The sequence below is a fragment of the Echinococcus granulosus genome (genome assembly GCF_000524195.1).
Source record: "Echinococcus granulosus chromosome Unknown EG_S00013, whole genome shotgun sequence".
Taxonomy (NCBI): Eukaryota; Metazoa; Platyhelminthes; class Cestoda; order Cyclophyllidea; family Taeniidae; genus Echinococcus; species Echinococcus granulosus.
The window spans coordinates 396,069-421,507 of NW_020170393.1; the positions used below are offsets into that span (position 1 = coordinate 396,069).

General features: G+C 44.5%; 1 protein-coding gene across 1 annotated transcript in view; it reads left to right on the plus strand. All coding sequences in view use genetic code 11, as the record gives it.

The window, feature by feature from the left end:
- Positions 1-5,969: 5,969 nt before the first annotated feature.
- Positions 5,970-25,439, plus strand: part of EGR_02758 (Afadin) — a gene marked incomplete at both ends in the record, with an annotated part of 56,209 nt that continues 36,739 nt past the window's right edge. Inside the window, 16 exons of the mRNA XM_024492007.1 lie at positions 5,970-6,075; positions 6,106-6,209; positions 6,325-6,640; positions 6,750-7,036; positions 10,739-11,200; positions 11,510-11,807; positions 13,514-13,618; positions 14,919-15,229; positions 15,416-15,658; positions 15,759-16,019; positions 18,049-18,315; positions 19,437-19,736; positions 20,761-21,183; positions 21,558-21,770; positions 22,152-22,508; positions 23,598-23,994. Of these exons, the coding sequence (XP_024353501.1) occupies positions 5,970-6,075; positions 6,106-6,209; positions 6,325-6,640; positions 6,750-7,036; positions 10,739-11,200; positions 11,510-11,807; positions 13,514-13,618; positions 14,919-15,229; positions 15,416-15,658; positions 15,759-16,019; positions 18,049-18,315; positions 19,437-19,736; positions 20,761-21,183; positions 21,558-21,770; positions 22,152-22,508; positions 23,598-23,994 (4,450 nt within the window). The remainder of the gene's footprint in view (positions 6,076-6,105; positions 6,210-6,324; positions 6,641-6,749; positions 7,037-10,738; positions 11,201-11,509; positions 11,808-13,513; positions 13,619-14,918; positions 15,230-15,415; positions 15,659-15,758; positions 16,020-18,048; positions 18,316-19,436; positions 19,737-20,760; positions 21,184-21,557; positions 21,771-22,151; positions 22,509-23,597; positions 23,995-25,439) is intronic.

The window sequence follows — 25,439 nt, forward strand, 5'->3', positions numbered from 1 at the left end:
ACGCCAGTTTTGTCGTCTGCAGGAAAGCTGTTGACAATTAATATGACACTGGCCATTACCTATGTGAAAAGCTCATTACAGAACTGTCTACGATACCTGTATGAAGATGTCAATGAAGCGAACTCGCGACACCTCCCCCACCTCTCTACTAGTTGGATGGCACCCGGATAGATACAATGTTTAGCACGGAATGGTAAATATAATGGCAGGGAGGAGAAGACATGAATTGCTATTTGGGCAAAACTTTTTTAAACCCCTTTGCTTTTTAATGAATCTGCTTTTGTGCCAGTATTCTTTCGACCAGCTGCAGACATATGTGATGCCCTTTACATTAACTGCTACCCAGATACAGTTCCCAGTCGGGACAAAACTGTGGACGCAGTGGGATTGCCAAGGGGATCATTGCCGTTGCAGTCTGATGCCTTCTCAACCGTATGGAAAGTCGATGACTGGCGCGGTTGGTCCGTGGGTATTTGTCTTTACATCACCGGGCTTCATTGTGATGGTTGACGCGAGAGGTTAAACTGGGGGAGCGCCGGGGGCGATGTCCGAGAAGCAAGGGAAACTGTGTTGCGCGGGCACTTAAGGCTCCGCCTTTGTTACTTCTGTACGTCTACGATAAATATTCTACCCAAATATCAGGTCATCTTTAGTCTTTAGGAAGGTCTCAAGGGCGCTAAAAATACTGACAGGCAAATAAGCACCTACGCTCATTATAAACTAAAAATTATGTATTTAAACAAGCAAAATCAGTAGTTATCAGTAGAACAGTTCACTTTTCCATGAGGATGTAAGTACGTAAACGCACATTTACTGGTGCTAATGAGCTACCCATAGATGCAAAATTAACTTTCCTCAGCTTCTGCTCTGCCGTTTCAGGTAGAAGTTTAGCATAATATAGAGAGGAGGATTTCACGCCCATATTTTTGCATTAATATCCCCCTCATAAACTGGATAAAACCACCTCCACCACCACCCGCCATAGTCAATGTGCCTCCACGTTTCCCTCAAAGGTCTGCTTTCACTGTTGCCATGGCATCTTTACCACATTCGCAACCAAGGTCTCAGGGGAAAATCAAAATGACAACTTTTTTTCTACTTTTTTCTTTAACTCCCATCCATTTCACCTCCTTTCCATTAAGTGTCCTGCATGTGTGTGATGCGCTGGCTTAGGCAGAAAAGTGGAGAAGCCAAGGCGATGAGGTGCTGTTAGTGGAAAGGTTAATGGAAGTTATAAAGGAGACTCTCCCATTGTATCCAAGCGTGCTGTCAACCCTCCCGAGAAAAACCTTGAATGCAATACCTTAATAAGGTTAAATTAAGAGATCTAGAGGGCCAAGTGTCAATGGTGATAGGAGGACTCTTGCCTTACAGATGTCGTATGAGAGGGCGCAGTCTTACAGAAGTTTGCAAGACCTTTAAGGAAATTTTCTCGTTCCAGGGCTTTGCAATCATTTTAGCTGTCTGACTGCGAATTGCCGCAAAATGTGAGAGAAGACGTTATAACCCTGCTTGATCATCCTTACCAATTTCCCATACCTGTTGGACGACTTTAATGCTTGCGATTGCGTCCCTGTCTAGAGAAAAAGAGTACTTTGGGTAGACACCCAGTGTTTTTTATTTGTTGTAAGTGGGAAAGGTCCGGCGACACTTAAGAGGCCTGCAATTATAAAGTCGTTCTACTTGGCGGCATGGGTCGCAAAAGCAACGCTTTTTCGCTATGAGTTGAGTAAAGCATGAAATACTTAAGCTTTTAATGTTTTTTAATTTAACAGACGAAAGGGCCATTTATTTCCTATTGATCCATATTCAGCATCACTGATATAACTCTCACGTCATTTCGAAAACTCGGGATCCACCAGCAGTAATGTGGTAAGAATGATGCTTTGCCAGGATGTTTTAGTCTAATATGATCAGCAGCGATGAAGATTAAAAGCCGTTAGTGTCAAAAATAATAAGAATTTAAAAGAATCGACACCAACTCCTCGGATGGGACATGCAACACCCCAAAATATTCCTGAAGACAATAAAAGATGCTGGCATTCAGAAAGAAGTGGGGTCACTTGTACGACCCGGAGATTAGGCCACCCGTTCGTGACATAACTGTGGACTCCCTAAGTGGTCCTAATAATAAAACCAAAAGTTAATCAGCCAGCGCATTGCTTAGCCTCTCTCCTCTCTTGAGCGTCGCCCCTTTGGCGCTTCTCTTGGTCAACCCCCCAAATCAACCATCACAACGCTATCGGAGCTGTTAGGGTAAATACCAACGAGCCAATTGTGCCATTCGTTGAATTTCCACGCAACTAAGAAGATACTTTATCACAACTGGATCTGGAGTTTCATCCAGTATAAGAGCCGTACAGGAGAATGGAAAAATGTGCCGGCCGTCACGCGTGGCTACTGTTAGTTGTAGGAATGCTGACCTAAAAGTAGAGTCGTGTAACAAGGGATAGGATTTGAATTAGCTCCATGGAAGTACGATTTCTCTTCTTTTCCTCATTTTCCCTTTTCTTCCCACTCTAGAGCTGCCCGGTCATATCTATCTGTGTTCTATCTAGCCAGTGAAGAAGCGGAGGAGGCATTGTAATTTCGAGTCATTGACATCTTTATTGAGGTAGCTCAGACAGCGAAGTAACCAACTTATCCAGATGATTCACGTCCATGGCTAGTGTCATTTCGGTTGCTAATTGCATTCCTGTGGAAAACAGGACTGGGGTGGCTGTCGAAGTTAGATGTCATTTTCAGACCTTCTATTAGGAATCGCCACAGACTCTCCCATTCTAGGCTTGTGTACTCCTTCCGCCATCCAGGGTATATCGTCCAGCGGTAGACTAGGATAGCTGCCCTTTAAGATAGGGTCCACTTCCCACTGCCACCAATGTAACACCCCGAGACTTCTTTGAAGGCAGATTATGTTTTGCTGACGTGTAGAAGGCATTGGATTACTGGCACTACCCGAAGGTCAGACCAGTCCGCGGTGATGCAATGGCGAAGCGCCTTACTGGTCCCTTTACCGAAACCGAGAGTCAAACCATCAATTACCCTACTACAAGTCTGGCGTTAGCAAAGATTTATCACTGAAATATTTTTTTAGCCTTTGATGTGAAGATGATCAAATAAGTATAACATGGTTAAAATAAAACTATTTTCCCACTTCTTTTTTTACATTTACTTGAAATCATATCTGCTTCGAGTTCTCGATTACTACCTGTGATATTGTAGTGTTTATACTATTGAAAGCATGATTCAATGCAAGAGGTCGTTTTCCTGCATCCATCAGCTACTTTAGTTAGGGTTACCAGTCTGTACATCTTCTGTGGCCCCAAACCGCATGCGGCATTGTTTGGATCTATTGGGTATTCGCCAACATGACAGTGCGAAATAAAATTTCTTCCTACCATCGAAATGCTGAGACAGCAAAGAAACGTTCCTCAGCGGAGAATATAAATAATTTAACAGACCAAAGTTTGCATCAAAACACAAGAGCGAAGTCTAATCCCCTTGAGCCAAAGGCTGTCAAATTTCTGTCTCCAACAGACCCAATGTAAGGGCTTTATCTTTCCACACCTTTTCCCATCTACCTATCCAAGTTTCATGTGTGAAACAAATTCCCTTTGACATGTCATCCATACTTCGTCAGGAATTAGTTGCACTTCCGCAGGCTGAAAAAGTTACTGTTTTCCACCCTCAAGTGTATTTTGACATGGCGAGAGGTAAGCAAAGAATGGGTCTCTCAATTTGTAGAAGAAACGGAATTTGTCTGAGACGAAGGGTAGGAATAAGCTTGAGTTTGAGGTGCATGAGACTAACTGGGGAAAAAAGTACAAATCTTTCAGTAACTACTGTCTTGAGGCATTAAGTAGTACATTGGAAAACAAGCATTTTACTGGGATGTGAATCACTTCTCGTAGATTTACTAAGTAACTGTGCCCCAAATTAGCAAAACTGAGCATCGTATCTAGGCCCAAATAAAATTTTATTCTAAAATTACCTTTGCATCGTCCGTCAACGGATAATCGGTGGTAGTTTGCCCGTTGTTTCTCAATCCGGTGCCGTTCCCAACGAATTGGCCGCAACATGCGTGGACCGCAAGCGCATGTCCGCCGTGACTAGTCAGCTTTAAACGATACAAAGAATCTAGGCAACACAAGAAAATACGAGAATAAGGAGTGTGACCCAGAGTTAGGCTGTACACCTTGAACTGTTTAAGCACTTTTGTGGTACTCGCCCGCTTGGCTTGAGGGAGAAAATTTGGAGGGCAGAATGGGAAGGCGTAGCATGAAACCTGCACAAACCGCCCCCCTATTCTGGGCGGTCAGGCAGTCCACATTAAATTTGCTGCCTATTTCTGACCGCTTTTAATTCTGAATACATTAAACGACCAACTTACCTTGAGGTCTGGATCATTAGCCTAAATATTTGCCTCCAAACAAGTCGCTTTTATTCCATCAAGTGCTAACGTGCCAAACTTATTAAGGGGATGGGGAGGTTAACTAAAAGAATTACTTGCGTCCGAACTTGTACTATGGGTCAGATCGGAGCCATATTTGTACATTAGGTACTCCCATTATGACTACTTGGCGATCGCAAAACGCCGATCCGGTGGATATAACTAGGGAGGTATTTTAATTGCACTTTGATCCTTTTCGCATAAAACAGATTACAAGGAAGGCGACTCTATCAATCCAAGTGACAAAAATTTAGATACACTTGTTATCAATCTTAGGTGATGTTTAGCATATTTGAGTGTCACCCAGGTTGAGGTGAGTTTCTGTCTGGTTGAATTAAGACAAATGTAGGCGACTGCTGAATAAATTAAAGGGAAGCATCATCCAAAATCCAAAAAATCATCAGTCATTACAGTCAGCGATTCAAAACCCTTAATGTAAGGTTGGTAAATAAAAAGGGATTAAATAATTTGTGCTTGTGAAGTTCAACTATCTCTTGGTATCTATAAGCCGGTCACCTTTGAAATATTTCAGAATTACAAGAAGATTGTGGAAGACGTATCCTAATTAAACTGTATTTTGCTTTGTTCTAAGCTTTGCTATTGATATGTTCTTTAAAGTCATCCTAAGGACATGTAAAAGTAGAATTGGATCTTAAAATTCTAATCGGTGATTTAGCTTAAGATTCAAATCCACCTCAATCGACCTCCTTGTCAATAAATTTTATTTTGACTTTACCGATGATACTAAGAAGCTACTGGCTAAATAGTGTTCACCTCAGACAAAGCAGCAAATATTACCGCCTGTGGCAAATGCTATAAGATCAAACTTAAAATCGTTTAAGTTATGCATTTCCGTCTCTGTGAATATCGGGAAGAACTTCCCACGATTCGTTGCCACTTTCCGTGCATTCGGTGAAAGTGTTATAAAGTTGGTGCTAATCGCTAGAAAAATCTAGCAAACAGAGGTCACGATGAAGCCACAAATACATAAATGTCGACCATATATTTTAGAAGGCTGACTACCGACGAAAAATTGGTTTTTCTCCAAGCCTCAAGGGCTCAATATTGTGCCACTACTGCTATTTATGCTTCACATAGAATAAAACGTAAAATTTTAAAGTGGTTTAATCACAAAGTCTCTTAGTATTTTGTACTTAAAAAATGCAGATCCGCGTTTTATTAGATCACAAATTTGAATTCTGCTGCACACAAGTGCCAGTAAGGTCATTGCAGAGTTGAGGCGCGTAAACAGAATTAGAATAGGAATGAAGTTGTGGGTATAGACAGCTCGAGAAATGATAGCCAAGATGGATGGCATAAGACGAGACTTGTTGAAATTGATTGACGAATGGAATTCAAGCCGTCTCGATCTTTTTCACTTGTCAAAACCAAACGAGGTTTATATTTTTTCACTCTTGTGATTATGCTCTAGTATCTGGAGTTTATGGGTGTTATGCGGTTTTTCTTCCAAAACGATGACATGAAGTTTCAAACAAAATGTTTAAGGGTGTCTAGCACTATGAAGACGTGCGAATTGATTCCTCTGTTGATCGAGAAGTTTTATTTGGAATCCATCCATTTGGATCCTGGAAAGTGTGGACTCTATGAGCATTTTACACATTCTGGTATGTATTTACTTGAGTGATATTTTTTAGAAAGAATGTTGGGTTTTGACGAGTATCCTTTGCTTGTCCAACTAAACTGGTCGAAACTCGGTCAGGAAGGGAAATTTATTTTGAAAATTACCGCTAGCGGCCTGGTAAGTTGCGTGTACTTCATGGTGACTGCTTCCCGAAATATGCATAAGTCGTCTTTGAGACTTTTAGTGGTGTACAGCAATTGTTGTATCTTTAGCAATGTTTATTTGTTAATAGGTGAATCCAAAAACTGATGCCCAACTAAATGAAACAAAGTCGAACGATCAGTTGAAAAAGAGTGTAAAAAAGTCGGCAAAAAAGCCATCAAAGAATAGTACTGGCTTTGATGGTTTATTTTGTGGTCGTGGCATTGAATATGACGAGAATGAGAACATAACGAGTGGCTGTGGGCCCCGGATACGAAAGCACGATACTGTTGAAAATAATAGGATATTGGAGGACGATCTCCACTCCGAGAGTCGATGCCATTCTCCTCCTAATAGTACCTTCACCAGAATGACTTCTGATCCCGAGGTTCTTATGCAAAAAACGCGTCAGCAAGTTCTGAGCTCAAAACTTTCTCAGTTTGCAGGCAAAGGATCTGATGATATCGGCAAGTTGAAGTCTTCATGTGCTTTATGTTACTCGATGCTTCTCGGTAGGTGGGACTTTAAAGATATATGGTGAACTGGTTGATCCGAGTGTGCCGTATAAAACACTGCTACTCTCGACAAGGGATTCTGTGTCTCACGTCATTCGCCGGGCATTGGACAAGTATGGGCTTGAATTTGCTGATCCCGCTGCATACTGCCTGATTATGCGAACCCGCTATGCCAATGAAATTCCCGGAATGCAAGCCTATGAGGAGATTTTACAGGATGATTTCTGTCCGTTGAAACTTCTACTTGCCCCGGAGTCCTCGCCTGAAGGAATAATAACGACGTTTGAGGTTTGTATCATCTACTGCTTTATTAGCTAAAAATATTCAGCTTCGTCCGAGACTGACTCGAATTGACAGACAGCGGAATGGGACAACAAATGGACAAACTATCTCTTCTCCGGCGCTCATTCGTCTGCCTTATCATCAAAATAATCGCAAGGCTTCTCAAAATACTTATCGTACATTTACCAATGGGCAACATAATTCTTTCGCTTGCCTTGTGGAAGTGTGTTCGGAGGGAAATGACAGTCGCAAACCAGCAATTTATCCACTCCCTGTGCATTTGGGAGAGGTGAGGCAGCTTTATCAATCATTCCCTTGTTTTGGTTGTTGACTTGAGCAGTCGCGGCTGTGGCTTTGTGTAGGCTTTGTGGCATTAATTCGGGGCCTATAAGCCAATCACTTTAGGAGCTGATTGTTATGGTAGCAATTGAGCACAGTAACCTGTGAGACGAATTCTGTCTTTGGGTACTTTTCCGTAGTTTTGCGCTCACATACTCGCTCCCTTGCATTCCTTGTGTTTGCGTCCTGGCGCACACATTCACTGTGGTAGAGCTGCTTTGATGCAATTGGTCTCTCCGCTACTTCCGCGTCCATTTGCATAAGGGAATTTGAAGCCAAAAATTTACGCGCACTTCAAGCACACTCAACACAAACTGGTGAGTATACGGCCGTTACGGCAGTTCTATTCATTTTTATTAGTGCTTACCGCAAAGGAAGGGATTTCCTGTGTTATCTTCCTTACCTACTGTTCCATTGTCAACAACCTCTGATCTACACAAGTCGTTGCAATTTTAAAAAACCTTTATAGAATATGATCATGACTATGGTAGGAATGTCAGCTCTTTCTTTTTTCTTTATTGGTCTGACATCTTGTCCACAACTTTTAATGCTCCATTACATACCTATGACTCCGTAGCATCATCCCGCTTATTTATCAGGAAGCCTTTTGGACGAAATTCAAACTCGGAACACAATCTGCCTTAGTTAAAAACAAAAATCCACTCAACAGTACCTTGTTTCCTATGCAACAAGCAACTAGACCATCGAGGATGAAACTAATTCTACCACAAAGGGGACATGACCTGTAGTTTCCCCCATCGCTTCATGGTCCGAAGAAAAACTAATAACAAGTTGTCTGAAGCCAGTTTCGGCTGTTTTCGTCTTATCGGTTTCCTAGCATGGCTAGTAGCTGAAATTACTCTTCCCTCTTATAGTGTCCAAAAACCCTTGAAAAGGGGGAAGTGGGTGCTTCGCTGCGACCTCACAGTGAGATTTAGTTATTTTATGCACCAGGCCAGTAGAATAAGGCGCCTTTGAAATCTGAACTTATGTATTTTAATGATCTGTTGCTGGAGTTATTATTTACCACTCTTATTTCTGTCCGTGACTGTCGTCTTTTCATTATGAAGGAGTTTTTGATCAAATTGATACGAAATATGATGTGCCTCCATTCACTTTTCCCACCCATTAGTACTAGCTCATGAGAATTTCGGCTCTTTGTCTAACTAATTGGCAGGATGGTAAGAGTGGCAGCAAAATCGCTGCTGTCTTGGTGCGTCGCAGCGCATATTTTGTTGGCTTTCTTGTTACGCAATATCCGCGGCTTTCTCCTCCATACTGCTGCCTCAGTCCGACAACTCATTCGTATTCTTAATTTGCATTCCGTGGTTCACATGACAACGCAACGTTACTATCTCATTCTTATGACATCTTCTGTGTGATCTGAATTTAGATGACAAGTTCATCGGCACCTGCTTTGCGGCATCCCTAATGTTGAGACTAAATGCCCTGACCGATTTCAAACCGGTACGCACGCGCACGTACCCATTTCTCTGTGCTTAATATGACACCTCTGACACTTGGCAATTCAGCGCTGCCAATTTCAAAAGCCTTAGTGGGCCTAAAAAGTGTCCACTGAACGTCGAAACTACTTTTTCTACTATTGGGCGTCGCCCAGTGGAGTGTGACTCATGCCCGACTCCCGCTCCGCGATTCATTTGTTCATGTTTAATGCGATTTTCCCCCTGAGACCCTCGAATAATACATGTTTATTGGCGGCCTATTGTTGGCTTACCACTTTGCGAAGAGGCGTGCACATTCACCCTTATTACCGAATTCCATTCCACCGCTACTCCATGCTTACTTAGCACGATGACCTTCCGTCCAGAGGGCGTCAACCCAGCGCATCCAGATGAGTCATTGTGAGTCGCAACTCAACAACCATGCCTTTCGCGCCTCTGCCCTCAGACTCCCTTAAGCTAACGCCTCTCAGGCTATCGCTCCTTTTTGCCCTCATATAAGTCACTTGACCGACATTCAATTAGGCCTTCAAGTAACTCGGTTTACCTGACTCTGACATAACACCTGTGGTGCAGCTGGTTGTTGACCTCGTAGGCAAGCTATGCACACCGGTGCAGAGATCCGTCGCCTAGTGAAATTGTAGCCTAAATTGCCTAGCTGTCGTGGCCTTTGGCCTCATAATGGTGGGTGCATATGTAAGCCGCAGATTAACGGTTATGTCATCGCCTTTCTAAGATGTTGTGACCGATTTTACGCGCGCTCTTATAACGCCTTCACATGATCCTGGCCAGTCATGATCCCAAATACGATGAAACAATAATGCCGGAGGTTTTCTTCAAGAGTCTCTCTTCTCATCACTTTTGCATCAATTCCTCAATTGCAAGTGGAGAAACTAAGGCGAATCGGGAGATCATGGGTAGTTTTATCCATTTGTACGGCGATGGATCAGCATAGAATCTGTGACACTTCCTCACTGCAGTTAAACACCTGTCAGTACAAATCTGGTCATATATCACTAAGAACTAGATGAATCTGGAATAATTTTGAGTCTTCCGAACTTGGTTTTGCAAAGTTTTCATATAGTCTCAGATTTGTAAGCACGGAGCAACGTGTGTGTGTGGTCGGCTGTCTACTTCTTGACGGTGGTGCGCATTCTCCAACTGCCTTTACTGGATTTTATGCATCACTCATTCTGGACCTTTGATGCCCATGCAATTCCTCTGCTGCACTGACCAAATATACACCGTTTCACCGGTGTCTTAATCTCCTATTCTCACAGCTCACCCACAAGGTCAATGTGAGGGGTGACTGGACTATCAAATTGAAAAGCCATACCATCCATTATTTGAGTCCTTTCTGTTCCAGACCGCATCGCTCTTCCTTAAAACATTTTGGCAAATCACAATTTGAGGTCTTTCGATCAGTACTGAAGTTAACGCGGAGATAGACACGCACATGCTTATCTAGACAACGGCGCGAATTTTGGCAGATATCAAATCCTGTTAAAAGGCTATTAACACCCGCCTCGGGCTATAGATTTTGGGGGGCTGTAACATGTTGATAACTGCTTCCAACTGGGAGGTCTCCTTAGTGGACTTTAACGTGCGTTTTGACAGTTGCCAAAACGATGAAATAGATCGCAATAGTAACAACTTCAAAGTATCAATGTTTGGGTATCAATTTACCTCGGGTGGGGCCTAGAGGTGGTGGTCATACAACGCCACTCTCTCCACACAGAAATTCAAGCAGACAGTGAGGTATCACCCTTGAAGTAACCGCGTTTAGCGTACTTTTCTCAACCTTTGATAACTTTTTTACTCAACTTTATTGTCGCAACCGTTTAAAGCCTCAGTATTATTTCTCCACAGAGAATGTATATTTGCTTGTATATGCGTATTCTCGGTTCAGGTGTGTGTGGGCACCTCCCTCCAGCCCTCGACCAAGTTTCCGCTTCTCGTAACCCTCCCAGTGAACGTCCATCCTGAAGTTATTCCCTTCCACGTGGTTATCTGGCAGCCACAGGAGACCACTACCACCAGTCACACCTCATCTCGCTGCTCCTCCCGCGATTGGCTCGCCTGTGCTCCTGTGGCCCACGAGACTCTTGCGCCCGTCCTCGTCAACGGTCGCCTGCTCACCCTTCCTCCATTCCGACCCTTCAGCTCCGACCGCAAACTCCGCCTGGACCAACAACCCACCTTGGCCGCCCATTGGCTTGCTCCCGGTGACGTCATCCAATTGGGATCCGGCGGTTGCAGTCGGTTTCGCATCTGGCCCGGCCCAAGTCCTCCACCAACTCCTAAGCCTGCATCTCTTTTATCCACCACTGGTGCTACTGGGCGCCAAACTATTGTAAACAATAAGTTATCAGTAAGCTTTCGGAAGACTTGATCTACTATGGAGGGCTTAAAAATACTCCAAACTCCTCGACCAGAATAGCTAGACGTCAAAATCAGCATCAATCCCACATGCTGAAAAGTGGTAACCTTGACTTGTTCAGGAACTGCCATAGCGGGCAGTAGATGCGTTGAAAAACACACCAAATCCGCACCGATATGATAAAATCAAGTTGTGCAGCTTTACGCCTAATGAATATTAGTGAAAATTTGTCCATTGGTCAAATTTTGAAAAGAGAAGAGGAGGAATTTAGTTCCTTCCTTTCCCTTTCTGTTCTTGCAGGTATCAACTCCCACCAGTGGTCGAAATAAGTGTCAGCCAGGTGGAGTAAAAACGCAGACACCTCAGTTGCACCGGCGGCATCAATCACATCAGCACCACTCTCACTACCAGACGCACCACAACAGCCGTCCGACCTCCATGGAGTCTACAAAATCGGATCTCTCGGACACCACTACTAGTAGTAGTCTTCCCCTCTCACCTACTTCACCATCTACAGTAGAGATGGAGCCCACGAAGACGCCTCGGGAGTCCCTACTCACCCCTAGTCCCTCCTGTCGCACTCCCTCGTTTGTAGCAAGTGAGGTGGTCGGAATTTCTGTGCGTAGAGTCTGGTGGTGGCCTGGTAGTTTCCCATGGTTACAGAGGCAAAGAGATGAGAAATTAAACCAAATCCTTTCATCTCAGCGCTTAAGTAGAAAACGCATGATGGGATGTGTTTTGGGGAGCTTCTTGCATCCATTTCATTTTAAGGTATGGGTTTTCCAAGTGCATCAAACCAATTAGAAAGCCAGTTCCTGTACGAATTCAATATTTTGACCCTCGGTAGCAGTTGAAATGACGGGAGAACCGATATTCATGAATCTGTCCGCCTACTAAGTAATCGTCTGAGTAGGTGGGCAATACACTAGATTTGGCGCTAGTTTTTCGTTTGATTTAAGTGGCTAGTCTATCAAATTTCAGAGTAAACTACCCGCTATGCTGCAATTTTTGTATTACACGTTACTAAGCCTATTTGCACGGCTAAAATTCCCGGATCGGGAATGATGACGTGGAGTGTGTGTACCTTCCACTAAGACTGCATTTTGATGGAACGCTGGCTGCGCTCCACTTTTCGGGTGCAAGACTTTGGGCCCGGCGCAGCGACAAACGGCCAGACAGACATAGCCTTCAAGCGCACTAACACACACTTGTATACCCATGGGGTAATGACGTACTGTTTTTATTGTCCTGCTACCCCGCACTGAATGAATCTTGTCATCACGGCCACTGAACGTCAACTGTCCTTCGCTCCGCAATCGAGGACACGCGTACAGGACCGACGCACACGCACCGCCGTGACCCCCGCCTCCTTTTGCCCACGGCGTCTCGTTTTCCCAACTTCCAATTGGTTACTTCCCTTTGTCGGAGTTTTGCTCACGTTCTCTATTTTATTAAAAGAATAACAATGCCAAAAGTGTCAGTATTTGCCCCCGTTAATGGGATAATATAACCCGGTTTCATAAACACCTCACATGAGTCTTTGATACAGTATTATATGCCTCCCGTAAGTAAATTTTCTCTCCATAAAATGGTTAATTGCCTACATTGAAGGGTGCCTTTTAATAGGGCTAAGTAGTTTTTTTTTCGGGGCGTATTTTATATGGACAGCTAGCGGAAGAAACGGATTTGGGTAGGAGAAATGCCGACCCAAGAATTCAGACTCCAATGCTTCAGCTCATTTAATGTTTATTCTTCACTTTGTGGAATAATTTGAACAAGAGTACGACTGTCTCAGAAGAAATTTTGCCTTAGCTGTAGCTCCCTTATGCTGCAAAAATCCATTTTAAGGCTTCAGTTGATCTTCTGAGTTGTGTAGCCGCCCCATATTGTTTAAAGAAAGGATTTTACAGTGGCAATAGAGCTTATTAGACACACATGTCTGAGGTTTTCTCTAAACTTCAAAGGCATAGCAGGGGTGGTCCTGACTTTTGACCGATGCTTGTATCCGATGCTTGGTCTTCCAATTTAGCCTCAAATCTTCATGGTGTTCAGACGCAGCATGCCTAACACTTGCACTATACTTCTCACAGGATTTTCAACTTCTGTGAGAAAACCGTCTCCTCCACATTTATCTCATGGTCTTAAAAGCGCTTTGATTTAAAATATCAGAAGGACTGTTGTAGAAACGGCCCCTGAAGAATATTCTAAATCACGCGATTGTTTTCATTTAGTTTCTTCTGCTCTTAGAAAATCCTCTGAGCTAGGTGAAATTCGACGCTGCGGTGATTATTGCCTTTATTTTAGGCACCAAATGCACATACACTCGGGGTTCGGTGAATCACGACCTGCTCAGGCAGGATTCGAGCTCTTCCACGTCGCAAACACTCTCCACATCAGGAATCGGGACTTGTGAGTTGCAACTAGCATACATTCGTGTTCAAAGGACTAAAACTTCAAATAGTCTAAGAATTTTGTCATAAAAAGGCTACTTTCGGCTACTAATTTTGGCGCTTGACATTTTGTGCGGATGATCGAAAACTGGAAGCTGTTTCGCCATTTAAATGTCGAAGAATTGGTACGTAAAAGTCTTCATTATGATGCATATTCGATCGCATTCGAAAGGGATAATCTACGGTAGACCCCCAGAGGCCTTCTCCTGGAAATTTTTAGCCCCTTTTTCTTTGAAGTAAAGGATTTTAATGTTTTCAAGGGAGACCCAAACGAGGCTGTTTCACTTCTGTCTCACGCATTGTCCAGTCGACTTTTTGACCCTTGGGGAACTATGAGATTAGGAGTATGTTACGTGCCCTTGCTATTTGCTCTCTCCAAATACAAATTCTTGCTTTTCAATTTTACATGTGACTTGCAAACGCAAAGTACCACCTCCTCATCGAGTTTCCTTTCTCGCTACTAATAACGCTCCTGTCAGTAGTACTTCCCACCTGTGTTAACGAAGATGCATTGTTTGAGTTTGAGATTTTCCTCGAATTTTAATACAAAGTGTGTGTTTGATGTTTTATCTAGCTCTGCCTTTAATATTCCTGTTTGGGCAAGCCACCGGAGACTTCCGTGCAGATCATTGGGTGGAGTTGGTGAATTGCTGGTCACCGATTTTACTGCATAAAGTATTCTCGTCAAAATGACGCATTCACACGTGCCGACTCTTTGCATACATTAGGATTCGGACAGAATAAGATATTTGTCTGTCAAGATCTACGAAAGCATTAGCTAAGGATTGTCATGCTTTGAAACCATTCAATTTTGCTTATGAATAAACACACGACCACTGGTAACCTACCTAGATAGAGAGCTGGCAAACTGCCTCGCAGTGGGACGCTTCATTGAATGCACAAAATTGCCATCTTTTGTAGCACTTTTAAACACACTTCCTGTAGATGCGGCTAGAATTTGAGTTCCTGACAAGCAAATTGCCTGGTGGTGCACAGACATTTGCGTTTGTGCCGTGCCCTCAACATGAGACCGTGGTACGGCTTTCCATCGACTTATCTCCTGAATTCTAGTCTTACATTTAAAACACGCAAAATTGGACTAGCTGCCAGATTTCACCGCTGCATTAGCTCAATTTCAACCTATCTTCGCTTTGATCGCAAAAGGTGCAACTTTGGTGGAAGTTATCTTTTCAACTAATACCCACCTTGTTGGCGTGCGCATTCGATTTCCACAGCGGTACTGTCTTCCCCCATTGCAGGCACCAAACACACAGACAGTCGATCGGGCAACGCTCTGTCAATCCGCAAGACATCGAGCGACCCCGGTGCACCCCCTCTCCTAGATCGGTTGCCTTGTCAATTGGCTTACGCGCCCTCCACTCTCGATGCCTTGTTGGATTGGCTGCTGCTGGACCCCTTCAGAGCCAGACGAAGCAGTCTGGGCTGTGAGCAGGAAACCTCTTCCTGTTCCTTGGGGCCCTCTTTTAGCGTCTATCTCATGTTGCGGGCCATTTGTCGACAGTGTGACCGATGGGAGGCTTTGGAGAATAGGAAAATGGCAGCTGCGTCTGTAAGGAAACTCTAAAAATAATACCTTTTTCTGTTCCAACATCTAAGTTTTTAACTACATCGTTTTAAGGAAAATTAATAGACGTTCACTAAAAGGAATAGTGTGTTATAACCTGAACGCTGCCTTTAAGTTTCTCAGCGAGCTCCCCATTTTCGAGATAATTCACCTAACCTTTTAACCTTTTAGGCCTCAGAACTGAAAGTGAAGCAGCTTATCCGCCGACAGCGTGAACTCCTAACTCTGTTCGTGGCAGTAGCAGATCGCCTCGTGTCGGTGGAACGTCATTTGAACGAGAACTGCGCTGATGAACTCGCGAGTTCTCGCGAGGCACTGGAGGAAAGAGCCAGACGAGGCACTGCCATCCTCTCCAACATCAGTCAGCTACTACATTTCATCTCTAAAGACGTCGATCTTCAACGCATCTTCCAGGTTAGCCATCTTTCATACTCCAAAGAGGAGTAAATTAGATTATATTATAATTCTTTTGGGTTCAGTGTTGAATCATTTCATTAACCGTCCTGCCCTGCAGTCCGACGGAGAAGGCGAAGGAGACTGTGAATGCGGAACGGCCTGGCTTGCACTTGTAGACCGGGTTGCCGAGCTCGTAGAATCTGTCTTTAATAGCCTTTTGGCTACCCTGACCGCCCTCATTGCTTCCAAGTCATGCCTCCCAGCTCTTGTCGCCTCGTGGGATCTTCGCGCGAACACCTGTCGAGACAACGAGGTGGAGGCGGAAGAGGGAGGAGGGGAGGAAATTGAGATCACCGATGATACATCGATGGATGATCTGGTGAGTCATTGAATTCTCAACTAGTAATGACATCTTCACTCTTGGTTTATGTTACAAAACCATCCGATATTTAACCATTGAAATGCTATTTATTCGGTCCAGTGAAGACGTAAATAATTTGTTTACCGTAGTTGCACGAATTGTCAATTACCTCATGCCGCTTTGTTCATCTTTGATGTTGAAGGCAGTGTTTATGTTGACGTCCACCAATGTGAAATGACAAAGTGGCACGTATCTTGGGGTTTTCCCACTATGTTTCGCAGAAATTTACCCTACTGCGACAGAAAAATGAAAAATTGAATAAATCTCCTCTGCGAGGTGATTTAAAGTAAGGCAGAATATGCATTACCGATGTAGAGACGGGTCGGAGGGGCTACAGGCATAACTCTGAGGGTTTGACGCTCGGCAAATGTACAATGGCGAGGCCTTCAGTGGTCCGTTACCAAAAGCGAGGGTTGAAATAACAACCAAAGTGCTGCATAGCCCCTCTTCCCTTTTGTGTATCGTTCCCGGTGCTACCCTTGGGTCAATCTCCTGCATCAGCCATCATAATGTAGGTGACGGTGTAAAAAAAACACCCACAAACCAACCATACAACGGCACTGATCCCTTTTGATAATTCTACTGGGTCTGGGGTTGCGTCCTGCTCGAAAACTGTGGTGGGTGATGCGGGAATGAGCTGGCCATCACGCGTGTCCATCACGTGTTGTGAGAACACTGGCCTAAAAGCAGAGCCATATGGCAAAGGCCAGAATTTAGCATAGTCTTTTGGGGACAATTCCCCCTTGCTACTTTGTTTTCACCTCAGTACTGCTTGCCCGTATCTATCTGTGTTCTAAACAGGTAGTAAAGAGGTGGAAGAGGCACCGCGTGTTCACTTAATTGACATCTCCATTCAGGTACCGTAGACAGCTTCGTAATGACCTTTTTCCAGATGGCTCAAGAATAGTATCGCTCCAGGTGTTAATGGTATTCCTGCGGAACGCCGGACTGGGGCAGCTGCTGAAGGTAGGCGTCATTTGAAGCCGTTCAGTTGGGGGTCGTCGCATATCCCGTCCGCAGCAAATGCCCTTCTTCTGCTTAACAGTAGAAATCAGGATATTTGTCTTTTGAGGTCAAGTCCACTTTCCGCTGCCACCAATGTAGGGCCTCCCGACTTCCCCAAAGACGAAAGGAGACATAATACTCGGGCAGAATATACATATTCTGAGGAGGGCCACTGACATAGCTGGGAGGCCATTCTGTCCAACGGAAATACAAAGGTAAAGCCTTAAGTGGTCGCGAAACCAAAACAGAGTTAACCAAACTACCAAAGTGTTACATGATGATTTTCACTTTTTAAGCCCAAAAGTTGGGTTTAGTGTGTGGCAATTTTTTAAGTCAGTTTAGGCCTATGTTAACTGATGAAAACTGATCCCCATTGTACGTCTTCAGCAAGTCACCTCCGTTTCAGCACGCGGCACTTGATGGCTAGACGTAGAATTTCAGCCTCAGGTATGCGTTTGCATACTTATTGGCGTGGCATCTATAAAAGTTATTGCTTAAATGACCTTGGCTTGACATTCGACCCGGAGTGTTTGGGGAAACTCGCTTCACTCGTTAGCCCCGGAAATATTTCGCTCTTCCCGACAGTCTCAATTGCTAAACTGGGTGGCAGGACATGGTTACCTTCGCTCAAGGCAGGCCGAATTGTTTTGAGGTTGTGCTTGCGCACTTTTGATCTTCAGGCTTTGTTCCCTTGGTCCGCTTTTCCTGACCTGATTCCCACAGAAAACGCTGCACCGTTTACGGTTGTATACAACTCCTCCACATCCCACGGTCGTAAAATTTACTTTTAATTTATCCATTCAGGGACACTGAGGATGCAGTAAATTTGGTTTTTTAGGATTTTTATTGCATTTTGATCCCATAAAACTTCATTCACCAGGATAAAATTGTATGAAGGCTCCTTATAATTACTCTAGGAGAGATACGCATGTGCTATTTAAAAAGATCCGCGTAACGAGTCCCATTTTGCCTATTTTTCAAGTCGGACCCAGTGTTGGACGAGCTGACGAAGATACTAGGGATCCTGCACGCCAATCTCGTGAATCCGGCCTTCCTTGTTCAGTTGTTTGCCCGCCTCCTCCACTACACTGGCGCGCGCCTCTTCAACGGTTTGGTAGAGGAACCCGCGCGAGTTTCGCCCCAATGGGGTCGCCTCCTTTTCGAGTGGATCCACAAGAAACTCGTCGGGTGGGCGGAGCCCCAGGGTCTCCGTGTTGCTGTCGAGTGCTATCTCACTCGTCTTTCTCAGGTATATAACCCGATAGTGAACTTTAACATCCTCCCTTTTTCATTTGACTCCAAGTACCCTAGAAAATGGGATTTCAGAAGGGGACCTGATTAAATTCAGTAGAGTGTTGAAGCTACATTTGCTAACAAAAGGTTTACAAAAGGTGAGTTGAAAATTTTCACCGAAGCTTTTTGGCGTATCGTTTCAAATGGGAGGCATTTCCCATAGCTTGAAAGAACCTTGTCTACTTGTCAGCTGGCATTGTTTTCGGTGAACTCTAAGCTTTCCGTAAATTAGGGGAAAGTGGAAGCAAATCTTCATGGTCTGTCGTTGAACCTCCTCCAAGGAGCTTTGGATTTGGTTGGCAATTTAGCTGATCACTTGAACCAACTCCTCTCACTGGTTCTGTGAAAGTGTGAATTTTTAATTCATTAGGTCTGTGCATCAAGTGCGGTGTTTCTCTGCATCTCCCCGTCGCTTTTTTTTCTTGTTAGTGCTTCTCACTTATCCAAAGCTCCAAATCTGTATAGGGCAAAATAAATTCTCCTGGGGAAAATGAAACTGAGAAGATGGTTTTTTTTCGCCTTAAATGTGCATGACCTGGCAACCAAAGCGTATCAGAAAGACGTTGCATTTCAGTGTGGGTGATGAGCGGAAAAGCCGGTTTCGAGGGTGTAGATGAAAAAATGGGACGATTAATTATTCCGCACCTTCTGTGGAAGTGTTAAGCGTTTGAGGAAAAAAGTGATCTTGCTCCTACTTCTCCATTCCAGATGATGCGTAAAAGATTATCAATGCAAAGGCCTCTTAAATCATTCATAACAACTAGGTCTAATTGTCTTCCTGTCAAATTGTGAGGGAGCAAAAGACCCAATGAGCCATTTTTGCTTGCCCATTGTAGTATTCGACAAAATAAACCAAATTCTTATTTTTTGGATGACATTTTGTCGAATGCAGCTGGGTTAGCTTCCATTTTCAAAGGGCTTGCTAGGAATTTTTGTTGCTGACCCAAAACTTGTAGACTCATTCAAGAGTCAAACAGGAGATACGCGTGGATCTGGATTCGGCTTCATGTAATTTGACGCACTGAAGACGTTGAAACACTTTAAGGCCTCTTGATTGCCCTACTGTAGTCATTATAGGGGATTCGCACATCCGATGTAGAGACAGTTAGCAGTGACTTTAACGACCTTGTCGTCTTTTCTTTCTTGAAGGCCGCAGATCTGATGCAAGCAGACACAACGACAGTGGAGGGTCTCTACAACACCGCAGTGGATCTGGACCGGCTGAACTCGACACAAGTGCGATTTCTGCTGCGAGCCTACCGACCGTCATACGCGAGGCCTTTGCGCCACTTTATCTCCCCTGATGCGCCTTCAGACGCCACCTCTGAGCACATCCCTACTCAGTGGATCGACTTCATCATATCTGGTGTCAGCCAGGTCGGGTGAATTGTTGATCCTTCAATCTACTAGCACACTAGTGGGCTTCTCCACTTTTCCACTTGTTACAATTAGTGAGATCGCCTTAAAGCCCAGTTCACAACTGAATAGCCTAATTCCCCTGCAACCTGCTCGATAAGATATTTGGAGACATTTCCATCCGTTCAAATGCGCGCACAACATGGAGGAGAGGCAACTTATGAAGGTTGATTGTCTCGAAGCACTGCTTGTATGCGTACTGCTGCAGGAAGAAATGTAATATTTATAAGGCTTTACTTCTCTCCTTTCGTATTCATTGAGATTATAGGCTTTGGATTATGCATGAGCTACTCCATATGCCCATAAAGAGTCCCTCGAAGGAGACATTGGTTGTAATTTATCGAGACGCAAGTAAATCCGGTCAGGGCTGCGTCGCTTGAATGAAGTCGCCACGAGAATCCCCGGGGTGCTGCTTCAACGCACGAATATATGTTGTAACATTTTATATTCTTCTCGCCATTTACTTGTAAACTCATCCCACATTACCTTAAAACTATTATTCAGTGTGTACCTCCGTTTTCAGCAGATAATATTTCTTCACCCGCATAGTGGCACATTTGAGACAAGAGTAAATCCTCCCTTTTCCGGAAGGGGGATCTTCTCTTACCTAGTAGTCGGCAAAGGCCACCGCTTTTTGAGGTTATCCTTGTTGCGCATTTGTGTTTTTCCCCACAATTGCTGCTGTCTGAATTGGTAGAGAAATTTTCTTCTTACGTGCTCTTTTTTTCCTTCTTTGTTTAAATATCTGTATTTGTGGATAGTCCAAGACACAAACTGTATAGTTACTTTGGATCTCCATTTAAAAACGCTTCTTCGCGTTTTCCTAACAACATTTGTGGATTGCAACTGCTTACAGCGCGTCAGAACTTTAGAGATTCATTTATGAGTGACTTATTCATTTTCCTAGGCTTTGGAGCTATTAAGCGTCTTATCTGATTTTGTAACTAATCTAATGGTTCGGCTTTATCACAACCTCTATTTTTAGGTCTCCGATCGTTTACTGTCAGAGGAGTCCGAGCAGCCAGACTGGAAACCTCAGCTTCTTGAGGCACTGGATCTTCGACTGCCACTGCTGCTCCCAGACGACTGCTACCCCTCCTCCACTCCCATCAGAAACCCCCACCTTGAGCCGAGTACTCAGACTCTGGCTAAGCCTCAGGCACTTGAGGTGGGAACTGTGCCCACCAAGAACCAATCAGGTACCGTAGAGGTGGCCCACCTCACCACCTTCCTGCAACCGGCGCTGCTGAGTGGGTGGTGCCGCCTCTCCGTGCGTCATGTGCCCAGTCTGCGTGCCGAGCCTTGGCTCTCGTGGGATGTCTACTTGGCCATCCAGAATACTTCTACTGGCCATAACGACCGACCAGCTGAGGAATCTGAGCCACCTCGTGACAGTCCCGGACCCAAGGTTCGAGCTCGCTTCAATTTTGCGGAAAGAATTGGGGCTGTAATCGTGATTAATACACTTGAAGGATAAAAACAGACTAGAACACGGTGGACCGAAATCAGCGCATTATTTGGACTTTGCTTTGTGGTTCCAGAAGCTCTCACTCATTGAATTGTTTGATTTCCTGTCGTGATGGCAGTGGGACACATTAGATATAGACAACTTACATCACAGCAGTAATGTACCTTTCTTTAATGTCCATGAAATTCCTCATTGCAAAACATGAAACAGTCAATTTGAAGTATGGGAGTGTAGACTGGATGAGGCCGATCCAATTGTCTGTAGTATTTGATGTGACTCCAGTCTCAGGTGTTCTTAACGTGCCTTCATTTTAGACTCCACCAGCTTTTGAGGCTCCCTCCCCCCCACTTGAGGGAAAGACAGAAGTCAGCCAACCTGACTCACCCTCACCTGAATCTGCGTTTGATTTCGGGTCAACTAACACTTCCGAGTCCCTGAAAGCGGAAGAAGCAAGGAATGTGCGGGTTTTCACCGTCTCAGTGCCCAAAATCGGTAACAATCTCGGCCTCAGTATCGTTGCCGCCCGAGTAAGTACGCGTCCATTTACCTCGAGCTGGGAACGCTTTTAGCGCCTAGGTGTGGTCGGTAGTCGCGTTTTATATGCATACCCAATGCAATACAGTCCATGTGACTAAATTACTTTTTGTCACCTATCCTCGCTGCTCATCGTCACCAAAAGACCGAAACAAATGGATTTTATTCAACATTATAGGCGAAATGTTTCTCGGAAACCTACAACGAATCCACCATGACATTTTAATAATGCTCAAGTCAAATTGAGATACATATTCAGAGGTTATTTTTGTGAATAACAAATGCCTATCCCGATGTTTAACTAAATGCTTAGAAAAGCCTTAAAATATAGCAGCTTTATTTGCTGTACCCCTATTGGATTCCCCAAAAAATAGTCCGAGGACGGAAGTGACCTGGGTATCTATGTGAAATCCGTGACACCGGGCGGAGGAGCCTCCCAGGCGCGTTGGCTGGGCGAGGAGGAAAGCGAGCCACCACCACAGCCAGTAATTGGTCCGGGAGATCGAATTCTGGCAGTAGACGGACAGGAGACTCGTGGGTTATTGCAGGATGCGGCGGCGCGTCTAGTCAGTCTGGCTGGCTCCGAGGTTCGTCTCACCCTGGCCCGCAATCTCGGACTGGGCTGCGTCGCTGCTGCCGTGCCTACGCACGAACTGCGGAAGCGCAACGGCCAGACTCCCTCGTGTCGCAACGCCACCGTTACCTCTGCATCACCTAATCCATCTCTCCAGGTAGACGTAAGTGTTATCATCTTTTAAACTTTGGTCGGTTTTATTCCAAGACGGTTCATGAGTGCGTGCGCAGAACAGGATGTTTGCTTAACTACCCCTCTTTCCTTCGTCACTGCATCTGTACGTACACGCGTGCAGTGAGCCATAAATCTGGGTCACCGATAGGTCGGTCTTTGGGTCGGACAACAACAGTGACCTCCGTTTATTAACGCGCCTCGTCATCGAGGCAGCGAAAAGAAGGTATAGAGGAGACAGAACAGCATCGAGCAGGTCGCTTAAGTTCAGACCCTTATTCACCTCTAATGCGTCTAGTATTTGAAAACAGTTTTTACATCCTCCATTAAGACATTTGAAATGTGCTCCTTGATTTCCCATCCCGAGAGGAAAGAAGTACGCTGAGCGGACACTTTTTTCCGTACTTCACTGGAGCAAAAGGTAGGCACGGAAACACTAATGCGTTTTCAAACAGAAGGGTGGATAAAGTGTCTTCGTCGCTTTTTTACGCAACTAAATGTCTTTCTTGTCCAGTCGCATAAATTTCTGCTTCTAGCTACTTTGCGTTATCTTTCGCTCTTTTTCAAATGACAACATTCGTGTGTGCCAAATTGCACAACTTCGATGAGCCGCCGTCAAAGTGACTCACGAAGAGCCGTATGCAATGTGACGAATCGGCGGTGTGAATGTGTGCGGCAGCGGATGGATGTGTTTTGGCGTGTGGGCTTCTCTCATTTGAGATGCTAGTACCGATGTCACTGCCTGCGGGTATGCATGTGACCGTCCAGAAACAGCAACACTGGTGGGGTTGGTGGGTATGTGCGTGTGAGTAACCCCGTCATTGTCATTGTTCTCTGCTCCGCCTATCACCACGCGCATTCGCGTATACACCCACACAGCATTATGTAATCTGCATCGGCTACCACGCAAGGCTCCTACCCTCTATTCCGCTTCTTCTCTATGAACACCAAACCTGAGGATTAAATTGACTGTTATTGCCGTCCACTTCTTAGTCAGACTAAGTATCTGTAGACATTTAATTGGAGAAAAATCCATTTTAAACATGATTTTATAACATCCTCACACGAATTGTAGCCTACCGAGGCGGTGGAGACGAATCCAATGAAAAGCGTGTCATCAGTGGCGCCCCCAAAGGTTTGTCCTACCGTGGTTCGCACCGCCTCTATCGTCACGACTAATCGGCAGAATGTGGAGCAGGTAGAGTTAAATTCGGACGGCAGAGAGTCCGTGTCGCCGCCCTCGCCGCGAGTGCTGGTGGAGACGCGGTATCTACTAGCCCACGAGGTGCCCCCCAGCAGTGCCATTCAACGCAGTCGCTCTCTCATGACCCACGAGGCACCTGGTCGGCGCTTCTCTGTCGAACGTGGCAGCTGGGACTCCACCGAGACCACGATGTACTCCCAAGCACCCTCCTCCACTACTGACGCCTCAGCCACTAATCGAGCCTCTCTTCATCCTCTCGACAACAAGGGTGGGCTGAATCCTTGGTCATTTATTTTACTTAAAGATGAATTTTAAATCCGTGGAAATTAAGTGATGAATTTGTAACAGTTGTGTTAAAATTCGTTTCTTGTGTGTCTTGGTAAGCTGCTGCAAGTTTGTCTGTAGTCTAACGACCCACTCCCTAGTGAATTGTCAGTTACTGACAAAACACTCGATACGTTCGTACACATTACTTCGTGGTATTTGTGCTGGTGTGGAAAATAATACAACTTGAAATGTTCATGGAAGGTGCGAGTGATCTGTTCCAAGTTTTTATCAAGTAGGCATCACTTTTTTGGTTCGCGGAAGACTTTACTCCATCTAAATTTCACTACACCATGAGCTGCCCCAAATCTCTTGTCTTGTAAAAGTGGAAGATTCTGAAGCAGCCAACATCTAGAAGTGGGGAAACGCCAATAGATGATTGATTTTGAAGCTTAATTTTCAAAATAAGGGGTCGGTGGTTTTTTATTCATCACGCTTGCTCTCCCATATCTCGCAGCAACCTTCCCTAACCACCCAATTAGTAGGTAAACTGCGCACCGAATTTGAATTTGGCTTACTTTTACGTTGAATGTTTTCTATTATAAAATTTTGAATTAGTGAAAAGCTAAGAGTGATGAACCCTCAAACGTCCGTCTACCCCAGTGTGCACACATATTCTGGCCTGCTTACACACAATACAATGACAACTTTACTCCTTAAAAAGCGTCGACTACAGTTAAAATAAGATCGCTCTGACATGTTTTTGACACGTAAAAAGTCTGTCCAAAATAGAACAGTTGTTGTTACCTGTTGCTTTCTATGAAAAAGTGCGCAAAAAGCAACAAAGATCCTGCGAACTTTGCCACCGAAGGCAGTTCAAATAGCTCCCATGCGGATCCATAACACACAGGTGTATCTGAAAGTTAACTGCATATTTTTTTCTTCTGTATCAGCAAAGCATTCTTTTAAGACTTTCTAGCATTGGCTATACAGGCTACACATTCGCGGAATTTTTTTTCTTTTCTCCTCCGGTTTTGTAAGTTTCGCTGGCATCAGGCCGAAATCCGTTTTGGAATGTACACTTTCCTCGTGTCTAAAAATTGTCATTCCGCCAGTGCTGTTGTGATGCCCTCCAACCGGCTGTATCGTTAGTTTTGAATCTCGGTTTATCCTTTTTACGCTGCCTTGCAGATAAAATAAGAAGCGTTTGGGGGTTCATGTTCATTCTTCCTGATATTTTAGGAAGTACTTCATGTTTTTCTTCCATAACAAACCAGGTTGCACGGCCCTTTTATAACTCATAATAATATTTTCGAACCCAAATGATTGCAGTGGTAGAGATTTAATTCCCACGAGTTATGAAGGAATTCGACTGAATGTCACATTGCGAGGAGTACCTTGAAATGCAGTTGGGATTGTTTGTGTGAATGCTTTGCTTCAGTGTTTTCC